At 36.3% G+C, this 14,017-nt stretch overlaps 1 protein-coding gene across 1 annotated transcript in view; it reads right to left on the bottom strand.

Annotated features, from left to right (window-relative positions):
- Window positions 1-14,017, bottom strand: part of SGCZ (sarcoglycan zeta) — a 562,549-nt gene that overhangs the window by 189,294 nt on the left and 359,238 nt on the right. The window contains exon 2 of the mRNA XM_026697804.2: window positions 4,540-4,734. Within this exon, the coding sequence (XP_026553589.2) occupies window positions 4,540-4,734 (195 nt within the window). The remainder of the gene's footprint in view (window positions 1-4,539; window positions 4,735-14,017) is intronic.

Below are 14,017 nucleotides of genomic sequence, written 5' to 3' on the forward strand. Positions count from 1 at the left end.
CCCCTTTTATACCAGATAGATCAAGGTGAAATTATCTTCAGTTTTCCATATTCCCTCTTTTCCAAGGTTCAAGAGGTTGGTTATTTTCTCTTTTACTTGCTAATGGCCCTTGTATGTTCTTTCCAACATTTTCTTTTTCTTTTGCTTCTACACTGGTTGCATTATAGAATTTCATAAGGCCTTTGCTATCATTGCAATTTTTCATTCCAAGCCAAAACATTATTCCTATATGTTTTCAACTCAGATATATTCCCAGGGTGAATCTGCAATATACTATTTTAAGGCCACATCTTTAATGGCTGACTAAAGGATTTTCTAATGATATATTGTTTCCACCACCATAAATTGTTATAAGAAAGTTGAAAATTCTGGTTCTTACTATAAACAAGTCATGAATATATTTATATACAACATTTATAGTCATACATTCATATGACATTAAAATATGAGAAAGCATTTCATGTTTTCTAGTGCTTTGCTTGCCTGTTATCATGTGGAAAAAGCCTAACTTAAATAATGATCTGAAATATTTCATTGATCCCTCTCCATTCTGGACAGTTTTGGTTTAGTTTCCAAACCTTCTTTTATCTTGAAGGCTCTTGATGACCATTGACAGAGCAAGAAGGGAATGGTTAATTCATCCTTGTGGTCCTTGAACATTCAGGGATCTTTGTGGTATACTGCAGGGGTTAGGAGTTGAAGCTATGTGTTTCACTGTTTTGCCTCCTTCCTCAGTGGTCACTTCTAGTCAGCATGGGCAAAGGGAAGAGGTTGGTTCTGCAGCCCCTCATTTGTGGGGTGACTCACATTCAACACATTCTCCTCTTCTGTTTAAATTCTACATGAAGCTTCTTGGTGAAGTCATTCATTTGTTTGGGTTAGGGTTAGGTTTTGAATCAATTTATGTTGAATGCTAAATATTAAATAATACATATTCCTAATTTCATCCCACCAATGCACTTTTTGCAAATTCTTATCATTGAAAAGAAAGCAAGCCCTAGTCATCACCTAAGAACATACATAATTGTAATAGACAATTACAATTTTAGCAGCTCCCTTCAATATCCAGTGTTAACAAACCTGAACTTGAATTTTGGGGATAACAAGAAGCAATAGTGAAAGTGAAATATAACAGCAGTAGTGCAATATGATTTCCTGATAAATTTGTATGTCACTTTCTTGTTTTTTAATATGACTCTTAAAGTACATTCTTTTTCTGTTTCTGCATCTTCATATCCGAAGAAGGAGAGGGAAAAATGTTGCAATTTTCTTGTGAAGTAACAAAAAGTGTAGTTTTGATGTCAACTATAACCAATCTAATTTGATTTAGTATTAAAGTGACAACATTAATATTCATTAAATAATTTCTTGAAATTTCATAAAAAGTGAACTTAAACTTGTTTTAGTTACAAAGTACATTAGAATTTAAAAAGTTACCTTTTAAATTTATTAAAATTATTAAAATTCACATGGTATTATTCCTGTAGCCCAATGTATATAATTTAAGCAGTAGTAACAGCAGTAGCAGCAGCAATAAATAATAGTAATAATAATTAGGGGAGGGGAGGAGGCAAACAACAGACTAACCACATTGTTTTCCCTCTGCTTTCTAAATTCAGATTTCAAGTGTCATTTTTGTTCAGGAATTCTGCACATGTATAAAATCTCACTATGCTTCACATATCTAAATCACACTCATTCCAACACTTTAAATATTTAAGCAGACAGAATGAGAAGGCATGTAGTGGAGTGTCTCTTCTCAGGATTGTCCTGCCTCAATTCTTTTTAGAGTAAGAGGTGTGTGCACGTGCATGTGTGTGTGTGAGAGAGAGAAAGAAAGGGGGGAAGGGGTGGTATTGAGATCCCATACTGTACTTTGAACAATAGAGTTCCAATAGTTCTGTCAAGCGATTATAAGATAACAGGTATAAGTATAAACATAGTTATGGATACATGAAATGTATACATATAAGAAAAAAAGAAACAATAGGACAGGGACGGTAGGCACGCTGGTGCGCTTATGCACGCCCCCTACACACCTCTTAGGAAAGGGGTGAGGTCAATTGTAGACAGTCTAAGGTTAAAGCTTTGGGGATTTGGGGAAGAAACCACAGAGTCAGGTAGAGTATTCCAGACATTGACCACTCTGTTGCTAAAGTCGTATTTCCTGCAATCAAGTTTGGTGTGGTTTACCCTGAGTTTGTATCTATTGTGTGCTCTTGTATTGTTGTGGTTGAAGCTGAAGTATTCATTGACAGGTAGGACATTGCAATATATAATTTTATGTACTAAACTTAAATCAGAACTAAAGGTGGCATAGTTCTAGGTTTTCTAGGTCTAGAATTTCAAGTTTGGTGGCATAAAGTATTCTGCAGTGAGTAGAGGAGTGGACAACTCTTCTTGTGAAATATTTCTGGACTTTCTCAACTGTATTAACATCAGATACGTAATGCGGGTTCCAGACTGATGAGCTGTATTCAAGTATTGGTCTAGCAAATGTTTTGTATGCCCTAGTTAGTAGTGTGATATTACCAGAGAAAAAGCTACGTAGGATTAGGTTAACAACTCTTTTTGGCTACATTGGGCTCTAGCACTTAGATCATTAGAGATGAGTACCCCTTGACAGAGTTTGGATCATCAACAAGGTCTTGACGATTCAGCCTGTATTTTATTTTCTGATTTTTTTGCCAATGTGTAAGACAGAGCATTTATTTGTTGAGATTTGAAGATGCCATTTGTTTGACCATTTTGATGCATAGTCAAGGTCTTTTTGAAGGGTAGCAGTATTGTCTGTGGTGTTGAATAGCTTTACATCATCAGCAAAGAAAACACAGTTGCTCTTAATATGATCACAGAGGTCATTTATGTAGAATATGAAGAGAGTTGGTCCTAGAACACTGCTTTGGGGGACACCACTGTTGACAGGTACAGAATTTGATAGGATGCTCCCAATTCTGACCATTTGTTGTCTGTTTGACAGGAATGCTTCTATCCAGTTATGCAGGTGTCCAGAGATACATGAGATTCGTGTGCTTATTTAGGTTTAATGGCAAATATAAATCCTAATCTGGACTGTTTCATAACCCTAACCCTGTTGTGAATTGCAAGTTCAATGGGCTCAGTACTTGCTTAAAACAAATACTGTGGTCAAGCTAAGGGGTCAAAAGCATTGACTTTAGGGAGTTGTTTTCTTTTTCAATCAAACTCATGTGCTTGAGTACCAGAAGGAAGTCTGGGTCCTGGACGTCAGTGTGAAAAAAAAAGTAGAGTGCCTTAAACAGTCTCTTACATGGTTTCCATGTATACTGAGATTCTACTAGAAACAGGGAATAAGTGTAATTTTAAAAATTAGTTTTAAAAAGGACCCAAAGTATGTTTTGCAAAACTAAGATTACACAGGCACTCCACAATATCTCTTCCTATTGAGTTTGCAATTTCTTTTTTTTTTTTTTTAATATTATTTATTGTTTTATCACAAAGAGTAAAATACAAATCAAACAAGCAAACAAACAAAATAAAACAAAAGCATACATTCAACTTTAACAACAGCAAAAAAATATACAAAAAAGAGGAAAAAGTGGTCAAATAATTTTAGTATTTAGAATTGACCCTGGCTGGGTGGGTAAAAAAAAAGAAAAAGCAGTAAATTCTCTTTTAGACACACAGACACACACAGACACAAAGACACATAGACACACACACATAACAGTCAACAGGTTAAGCTAAAATTACACTAATCTTCAAATCCCTCTGTTAACATCATATATTTAGTTTGTACATAAATGGTTTTCAGTCTCTTATAATGCTATCTAGTCCATTATCTCTAATCAAAGCAGTTAATTTCATCATCTCTGCTAATTCAGTCAATTTCAAAATGATTTCTGAGTCTTGGAAAAAGTGGCAGATGTAGCAAATGGCATCTGTATTAGAAAATGCAAAAAGCTCACATTTTTCCTAAGCCATTCCTTTGTTAATCAGAGCAGTAGGTATTACACTTTTTATCAGCTCTTCTGTTGGTAATCAAAGTATTCTGGAGAACCTTTCCAGAGCCATCCATCTGGTGGTAATTCTTTTATTGAGGCCAGAAGAGATGCCATCAATCCAGGCCAATCACTTGGCTTGATCTTTTCTTCTTTCTTTCTTTTTTTGGGTTCAATTCCTACATTTCAGCCAGAATTGTCATTGCTGAAAGTTCAGAAATAGCTGTCTTGATATTTTCTTACAAACTAAAAGAATTAATAATGGATACTTATTGGAGCTAGATGGGCATAGTCTCTATTAGCAATGGTCAGTCAGATTGCCCCAGAAATAAAAGTACTACGTTCTATGTCAGAATCAATTAGTTCTTCAATTAATAATTAAGAATTATGCATATGAACATTCAGTTAATGAAAGGCAAAAGACACTTTATTCCACCATTGTTTTACTTCCCAAACCCTCAAATCTGTTTGAAAACTGAAAAATAACACTAAATAATCATTTCAAATCCCTTTAACATTTATAAACCAGATACCCTCCATTGCGAAAAGTGCTACTTACCACTGTGAAATTCATTACTTTCAGGATCCATATTGTCATGGCTAAGTTAACGATCATGGTAACCAATAGCAAGAGGACAAAGAAGTATAAGCACCTCTTTCGCCAGCCGTAAATCCCTACTGGATAAAGTTGAGGGTTTTCTGTTCTTGGCAGACTGTTTTGCTGTGTTGCTAATATATACTGTTCCCGTGTCATCTATTAGAAGCAAGAAGAAGAATGCAAAGTATTAAATATTTATCTGTACAATTAAAATATCCTCAGGTTTTTTTTTTTACTGAGTGATCCTTAATGAAACCCTGTTGGTCATGAGAAAGTGATTGTTTACACCATTAGAATTTATTTGGTCCAATTTTCTGAGCTGAGTCATGAATAAATATAGTATATAGTACACAATAAACACCATTGGGCTGCTAGAAATAAGTTTATTTATTCAACCATGTACAATGGTGGATGGTAGTCTACCTCATTAGGGGTCTACCAGCAGAAGTATCTATATGTATATAATGACAAACAGGCTTTGAGGTTTAGATGTTTAGGTATGCAGATTGAGGAACTCCTGCTTTGGGCTTTGACCATTTAGATGTGCCCTGAAGATGGGTGAAGTCTAAGAAGGAAGATCCTCCCTAGGTGTAGATTATTATGAAGGGATCTGGCATCTTGAGGAAACCAGTGAAATGCTAGTATGTGTGTTAGGATTGTATGCATTCAGCTGTTCAGAGGATTGGTAAAAGGGAATGGGGCAAATTTCAGGCTTTTAGCTTCTTTTTTATGGAAATGCTAACAACACACAAAGCAGAGCTAAAAGAAACTAAATAACAAATGTGATTTTTTTTGTGATGATGACATGCATTTCCAGAAAGTGGATCCATAGAACTGATGTTCACATCTTGATGTCTATGCAGTTTCATTATTTCTCACAACCTGACTAATTATCTACTACAAAATAAGTACCTATTGTAACTTACATCGATGATCCGGTCCCTTTTTGCTGTTCTTCTCTTTCCCTTGTGCATCCTTCCCCTAAGAAGCTTTGTCATACTACTATTTATTCAATGGTTTCTCTGAATGACAAGACACCATACGCCTCAGTCTAGAAATAAAATTTCACAATAGCAAAATAAACTCCACATTTAAATTTGAGCTTGATTCCTGCTTACTCCACGGAGAGATCCAGTTACTTTTAAAGTTAGAACATGGAAGTGGTTAGACACTGCCTACTTTAAAAAAATCTTCATTAGCAAGCCTACTGTTAGGAAGTTAAGTCACCTAACAGGTATTTGGGTTAGAAATATATAAGCCAGGATAGACATTTTAGTACTATGTCTCTTTAAGGGAATGCTAAAATGGTAATTGGATGTGATTTCTCAAACAGCCATAAGATGGAGCCAGAAACCTGGGTTGTTTAGTCTGAGTCTCTGTTTCCTTCTGTTGGAAAGTATTGCAGTTGCTCCATTTTTCCTAATTGACTGATATTCCTGGATTTAATGTAAGTCTGTTACTGAACTGTTTTTTGACACTGGACTTTGATATTTGGATTATCCCTGGACTAAAAAACTGACTGATTTACCTGTGAATGACTTTGGATTGCTTGTTTGGACTTTACTTAACGTTTCTGGAAGTAAAACCTACATTTACTGTACAGTGTATCTGTGTGCTGTGTGTGTATTATTCAAACACTACTCTCAAATACGTCTCCCTGTATGCACTCATTCTCCTAACGGGGAATTACCTTAACACCTATAATCTTAGAGTTTCCTGATATATTCACGTCTAAATATTGCCCAGGTCAGATCTTGTTGTTGCTGTTGTTTTTATATCAACCTAGATCAACTCATTTACCTACAGCTTATATGAATCACTGCTGCAGTGTGACCTGAACCACAAAATGTTCAGTGTGACCTGAACCACAAAGTCAAAGATAATAAAAAAAAGTTTCTTCCAGCATGTAAATAACAAGAAAAAAAATCAAGGAAGCAGTCGGTCCACTAAGGAGAGAAGATGGCAAGGAAGTAACAGGCAACAGAGAGAAAGCAGAGCTGCTTAACTCATTCTTTGCATCGGTCTTCATGCAAAAACAAACTATAGCTCAACCCACCAAAACATAACTAATAGACAGACCAGAAATAAAAGTTAAAATAAGCAAAAAAAAAAAATAGTAGAACACCTCTCTGATCTTGATGAACACAAATCACCTGGGCCTGACGGATTACATCCCAGAGTTTTAAAGGAGCTGGCAGAGGTCATCTCAGAACCACTGCACCATATCTTTCAAAAATCCTGGAGCACTGGACAACTACCAGAGGACTGGATCCCATCTTCAAAAAAGGAACAAAAAATAACAGATCCAGGAAACTATACACCAATCAGCCTAACATCAATACCTGGGAAGATACTGGAAAAGATAATAAAAAAACAAATCTGCCAACATCTAGAAACAAGTAAAGTAATAACTAGCAGTCAGCATGCGTTTGTTAAAAACATCTCCTGCCAAACCAATCTCATTTCATTCTTCAACACAGTGACTAAATTAGTAGACCAGCAAAATACTGTGGACATAATATATTTAGATTTCAGCAAGGCATTTGACAAAGTAGACCACAACCTACTTTTTGGTAAGATAGAAAAAAGTGGGATAGATAGCACCACCACCAGATGTATTCGCAACTGGCTGACAAACTGTACTCAACGAATAGTCCTTAAAAAGTCTAAGTCTACATAAGGAAGGAAGTAGTGGGCTGCCACAAGGTTTTGTTCTAGGCCCAGTACTCTTCAATATCTTCATTAATAATATAGATGGTTTGAATAGAAGGGGAACTTACCAAATTTGCAGATGATACTAATCTGGCAGGAATAGCTAACACACAAGAAGATAGGCTCAAGATCCAGATGGATCTTGACAGACTAGAACACTGGGCCATATTTAACAAAATGAAATTCAGTGTAGAGAAAAGTAAAGTCCTACATTTAGGCAAGAAAAAACAAAAGTACACATGTAGACTGGGTGAACCAGGCTTAATAGCAGTTACTGTGTGAGGTCTCTTGGAGTCTTAGTGGACAAGCAGCTAAATATGAGCCAGTAGTGTGCAGCAACAGCCACCAAAAAAGCTAATGCAATCCTAAATTGCATTAACAGAGGGATACAATTAAGATCAAGTGAGGTACTAATACCACTCTGTAAAGCCTTAATAAGACCACACCTAGAGTACTGCAACTAGTTTTGGTCACCACACTCTAAAAAAGATGTTGAGGCTCTAAAAAAAGTACAGAGAAGAGCAACCAGGATGATTAGGGGACTGGAGACTAAAACATATGAAGAACGGTTACAGGAACTGGCATGGCTAGTCTAGTGAAGAGAAGGACCAGGGGAGATATGATAGCAGTGATATTTGAGGGGCTGCTACAGAGAGAAAGGGGTCAAGCTATTTTCTAAAGAAGGCCAGACAAGGAATAACGGATGGAAACTGAACAAGGAGAGATTTAACCTGGAAATAAAGAGAAACTTTCGGACAGTGAGAACAATCAACTAGTGGAACAGCTTGCCCTCGGAAGTTGTGAGAGCACCATCACTTGAGACTTTCAAGAAGAGACTGGACTCCCATCTCTCAGAAATGGTGTAGGGTCTCCTGCTTGGGGAGGGGGTTGGACTAGATGACCTACAAAGTTCCTTCCAACTCTGTTTATCTGTGGTATAGGCCAGTGACTCTGGAGTGCAGAGTTGTCAAAATCACGTTGTCACAGCAGCATCATGTGACATATCAGAACTTTTTTCCCCTTTGCTAAACTGGGTGTGGGCGTGGCCAGCATGTGTGGGCCAGGAGTTTTACAGCCCTGCTGCAGTCAGTCTTAAAATTCAACATCACAAAATCCTTTAATACATCAGGTGTCTGTTCTGTCTTTGATTCTTTTACTCCCCAAGATTCTTTGAGAAACAGACACGAGATGCTACTGCTGCTTTGTTTGGCAGTGTTCTCAAACTATTTTAGATCATGAGATAAAGAGAATATGGCGGCAATACTGCAGATGGCGTGGAAGAGAAATACCACATATACTATGAAGTAAGCACAGAAAGAGGAGAGAGATAACAGGAAGAGAAAAGAAGAGATGAAACATGCAACAAGGATGCATATAGCTCCAGGACGCTTCAATTCCCTAGTATTGCTACTACATGACATTTAAAAATAAATAATTCAAACCTTAAACCCTATCATTATATTCTGCAATTTGCAACAGTGTAATTAACTCACTTCACATTAAGTAACTGCTGTCAGAGAATATAAACTACAACAAAAATCTTGCAAGACTCCAACTTTAAGAATTCAGTTTCTTAGCCATAGAACAGACATAAGTAATTGTTACAGTTCAGCTTGAAAGATAATGGGTCAGCTAACAAGTCTCCCTTAATATTGGTTGAGGCAAAGCCAGTCAATAGGCAACTAACCTTTCATGAATGTGAAAAGGTAGGAAATAGGAATGTAATTGGACAGAATCCAGAGTACAGCTCCAATGTCAATTTGCAAAGTTATTAATATTTGTAGATGCAAACATTCACAACAGACTCCTTGTTATAAAATATATTTATTCAACCAAAGAACAGAAATGATCATTTCATATTTTGAAGCCATTAATTCTGCAGTTATTTAAACAAATGAGACAACTTTGAAATGAAGGTTTTCAGAATTACATGCAGTGTTAAAATACAATTTTTGCAAAACACAGCTGCCGCAAGCCTGATCCTATTATCTGACAGTGAGGTCACTGTTTGGTTTGGATGATAGTAAATGCTTTTCTGTCAGAACAACCTTGTTAATTTTTCTATGTGCATTCAATTTTATCTCCCAGGGATTCCTCCAGTGCACTAACTAGTGGGCGATTTTCCATGACTTAAAATAGGTAAACCATGACTGCCCATAATGAAAAATTTGTTTGGTCCACATTTTTAATTATGATCTTATTTCAACTTCCAAGATCTATCTATGGATCAGGGCAAAGCCATTATCCAAGTGTTGCTCTATAATTTTTGACTTAAAAATAATTTACAAATAGTGTATTCTAGAATATTATGCATATACCCCCAAGGAATTATCTCATTTGCTTTTCATTCACAAAACGAAGAAAAATGTGGTGGAACAATTGCATGCACAGAAACTTGCCACAGGCTGTAAAAGATTGGCAATACCTTAGGTCCTTGCAGAAAATATTTTTCTCTTAGAATGTGAAAATTCTTGTCAGGCTGAGAGAAGATATACGGTTAACATTATATCTTTAAATGTATTTTATTTTGCTAAAGGCTATTTTAATGGTGTACACTGTCTAATGGCATTTTGTACACAGTCAAACTTGTTTGCATAACTTCAAACAAACAAATGAGAAATTGACAAATTTATTAATTATATCATTGACTACTGAGGACTCACTGATTTATAGGAACACATCAAGCTAACATCAAGATTGTAAAGAATTATAATCAACACTTAGAAATGATTTAAACCAATGATTACAAAAAGCTACTACTACTATTAACTTTAAAAGCTGGCAGAAATGTTACATCCCTTAATTCAACAAGGGGTGCTCTTCAGAGCACCCTGATGGCTACTGTTAGAGCAGAAGAATGAAAATAAACTCTGTATTGATAAGCACAGTGATGTAATCGGCAGATACAGACTTACACTTGAATGTAGGAGCATCAGATCACACCATTAGAAGACAAAGCACAAATCTCTTTAGCTGGTCCACACAGAATTGTCAATGATTGATAGGATGAATTTTATGGATGGATGGATGATGTTGGGGCATAAGACGAGGACCTGCTTCCATGTCTATGAATTTATGTGCCATTCATTCTTTCAGTGACAAGGGAAAATGGTACTCTGCACTTTTTTTTAAGTTAGTCACTATGTAACCACTAAAAATCAAGAGAAGAGGGTGGTTTAGAAGAGGGTGGAGAAATCCTATGGTTTTGCTGTAGTGGTGGTAGTGAACAATTAACATTTGTTTTGTAGGGGAACTTTTTACATATTCACTGATGGAGAAAAATAATCCCATGTTAAAAAACTCTGAAGAAGTTTTAAAAGGTAAATGACAGAAATACAGAAAAGGGGATTAAAATAGAATGAGAGGGGAGAAAGTTCTGCTGATAGACAAGACTGTCTAAAGTCCTAAATAGTGGCATTCCTTTAGGGAGACAGCATATTCCCTAATCAGTACCTAATCAAGAGGAAACAGTATTTTTTGATAGCTGCCCTACAGGCTTAAGCTTTCAGATTTGCTGACTTCTATCACCAGTTCCAACAACTTGACTTAGCTGGACAAAATGGGGCATTATTTGTACAACAGATTAATAGGGAAAAACAAAAGGTTGAGGATTATGGCTCATCAGAAAAAAGATTGAAGATTATTCCCCATGATAACAGAGTATTGTAAAAGGAAAAACTAAGTATGTAGAACATTTCCAGGCAGGTAGATTTTCTCAGATCCTGAAACCCAGATATTGCAATTTGCTGTAGGCAGGGATGCTTTTGGTGTGTAAATTTTCTTGCTTCAAACACATTTCCCAGTTTGTAAAGATGGGATCTTGACTAAAAGGGTGCCCTTGGATTGTTACAATATTTATTCATTTGTCCCCCAATCATCCATCTATCCATCTACCCTTCTACCTATCCATCCATCCTTCCATAAATAAAATAAATAAATAAAATAAAAAACCTGAATTTCTCCTCTTACTAAATACAGCTAAATTCGACATTATATTTGTCTGTGAAACATGGCTCAATGCATCTCTCCCTGACTCCATTACCCCAGTAAGAGACTATCTTGTTTACCAATCAGATTGTGAAATCCGTAGAGGAGGTAGAGTTGCTATCTTCTATAAAAAGTCCCTACATCTAAAAATCATCCAAGTTACGCAGGAGCTTGCTATTCCTGAGAACTGACTGTGAACTGTCCTTAAATATCACATTTTGGTTCTTACTATGTTACAGAGACCCTGATTATGACATCGAATGTGCAAACAAGCTAAATACACTACTAACATGGGCAGCATCTTGCCCACATGCTTTTATCTTTCTTGGTGACTTCAATCTACCTCATATTAACTGGACCCTTAACGAATGTACAACTGAACCCACACATGCAACCTTCTACGATGCAGTAACAAATCTGGGACTAGAACAACTAGTAACCAACAACACTAGACTTAACAACTGCCTCAATCTCATCTTCTGCAATAGTTTGAATTCAATTTACAAAATACAAATTAAAGAACCCTTTTCCAACAGTGACCACAACATGATTGACTTTTGTCTTAACATACATCCACACAAAAATCATCACAACAATGGAATCCCCAATTATAACTTCAAAAAAGTCAACTATGATCTTATAAACAATGATCTCTCATCCCTTGATTGGCAATTTCTATTCTCTGGATGAAATACTGTAGAATACCATTACAACATATTTTTCCTTGAAGTCAAAAGAGTCATTAAACTATATGTACTATTAATAACTCTCAAAACCAGAAAAAACAAATTACCCAAAACAATAAGGAAGCTTCAATCCAAAAAGAAATCACTTTGACAGAAAAACAAATCTGGTCACGTTGCCAACTTCAAAAGCTGATACAAAAATTTATGCCACCAGATAAAAACTGAATGCACCAATTATCACATTAAACAAGAAGAAAACTTTATACGCACCAATTCCACCCGCACTTTCTACAATTTTATAAACAACTAACTAAAAGACTCAAGGTCCATCCCACCCCTGAAAGGACCTCATGGTAAAGACTGCAATGATGACACTATTAAAGCCAACCTCTTTAACACATTCTTTGGCTCAGTATTTGTAAACAGCAATGGATCATGCCCAGTATTTCCTAGTCGAACCACAGACAACTACAATGATCTAATACATATCAATTTTACAGAAGACATTGTTGAAAAAGTACTGTGGCAATCTAAAACTATCTCTGTCTATTGGACTGGACGGAATATGTGCCTACTTCTTTAAAAAGCTACCCACTGCCATAACTGAACCTCTAAGCATAATCTTTGAAAAATCTTTCAGGACCAGCTCCTTGTCAAAACTATGGTCACAAGCCACGATAATCCCCATCTTCAAAAAGGGAGACCCCAGCCTAGTTGAAAATTACAGACCAATCTCTTTATGCTGCATCACCTGTAAAGTCATGGAATCAATTATTAACCAATCCATCAGCATCCACTTAGAAACAAACAACCTACTCGCTAATAAATAATTTGGTTTTAGGAAAAAACTATCATGTAATCTGCAACTCTTACACTGCAAAAATATATGAACTACACAACTCGATCAGGCAAAGCAATAGACACAATCTACATAGACTTCTGTAAAGCCTTGGATTCAGTAGTACATGACAAACTATTCCTAAAACTAAAAACTTACGGTATCTCTAAACAACTGCATAACTGGATAGAAGCATTCCTGTCAAACAGACAACAAGTGGTCAAAATTAGGAGCATCCTATCAAATTCTGTACCTGCCAACAGTGGTTTCCCCCAAGGCAGTGTTCTAGAACCAACTCTTTTCATACTCTACATAAATGACCTGTGTCATCATATCAAGAGCAACTGCATTCTCTTCGCTGATGATGTAAAGCTATTCAACACCATGGACAATACTGTTACCCTTCAAAAAGACCTTGACTACGTATCAGAATGGTCAAACAAATGGCAATTTCAAATCTCTACAAATAAATGCTCTATCCTACATATTGGCAAAAAAAATCAGAAAATAAAATACAGCCTGAATAGTCAAGACCTTGTTGATGATCCAAGGATCTTGGAGTACTCATCTCAAATCATCTAAGTGCTAGAGCCCACTGTAACTACATAGCCAAAAAGGCATTAAGAGTTGTTAACCTAATCTTATGTAGCTTTTTCTCTGGAAATATTACACTAATAACTAGAGCATACAAAACATTTGCTAGACCAATACTCGAATACAGCTCATCAGCTTGGAACCCAAATTATGTATCTGATATTAACACAGTTGAGAAAGTCCAGAAATATTTCACAAGAAGAGTTCTCCACTCCTCTACTTGTTGCAGAATACCTTATGCCACCAGACTCGAAATTCTAGACCTAGAAAACCTAGAATTACACCGCCTTCGGTCTGATCTAAGTATAGTATATAAAATCATACATTGCAATGTCCTACCTGTCAATGAATACTTCAGCTTCAACCATAACAAAACAAGAGCAAACAATAGATACAAACTTAAGGTTAATCGCATCAAACTTGATTGCAGGAAATACGACTTCAGCAACAGAGTGGTCAATGTCTGGAATACTCTACCTGACTCTGTGGTTTTTTTCCCCAAACCCAAAAACTTTAACCTTAGACTGTCTACTGTTGACCTCACCCCTTCCCTAAGAGGTCTGTAGGGGGAGTGCATAAGCACACCAACGTGCCTACTGTCCCTGTCCTATTGTGTCTTTTA

This window comes from Pseudonaja textilis, chromosome 6 (assembly GCF_049901715.1).
Source record: "Pseudonaja textilis isolate UNSWEBS1 chromosome 6, rPseTex1.2, whole genome shotgun sequence".
Lineage (NCBI taxonomy): Eukaryota > Metazoa > Chordata > Lepidosauria > Squamata > Elapidae > Pseudonaja > Pseudonaja textilis.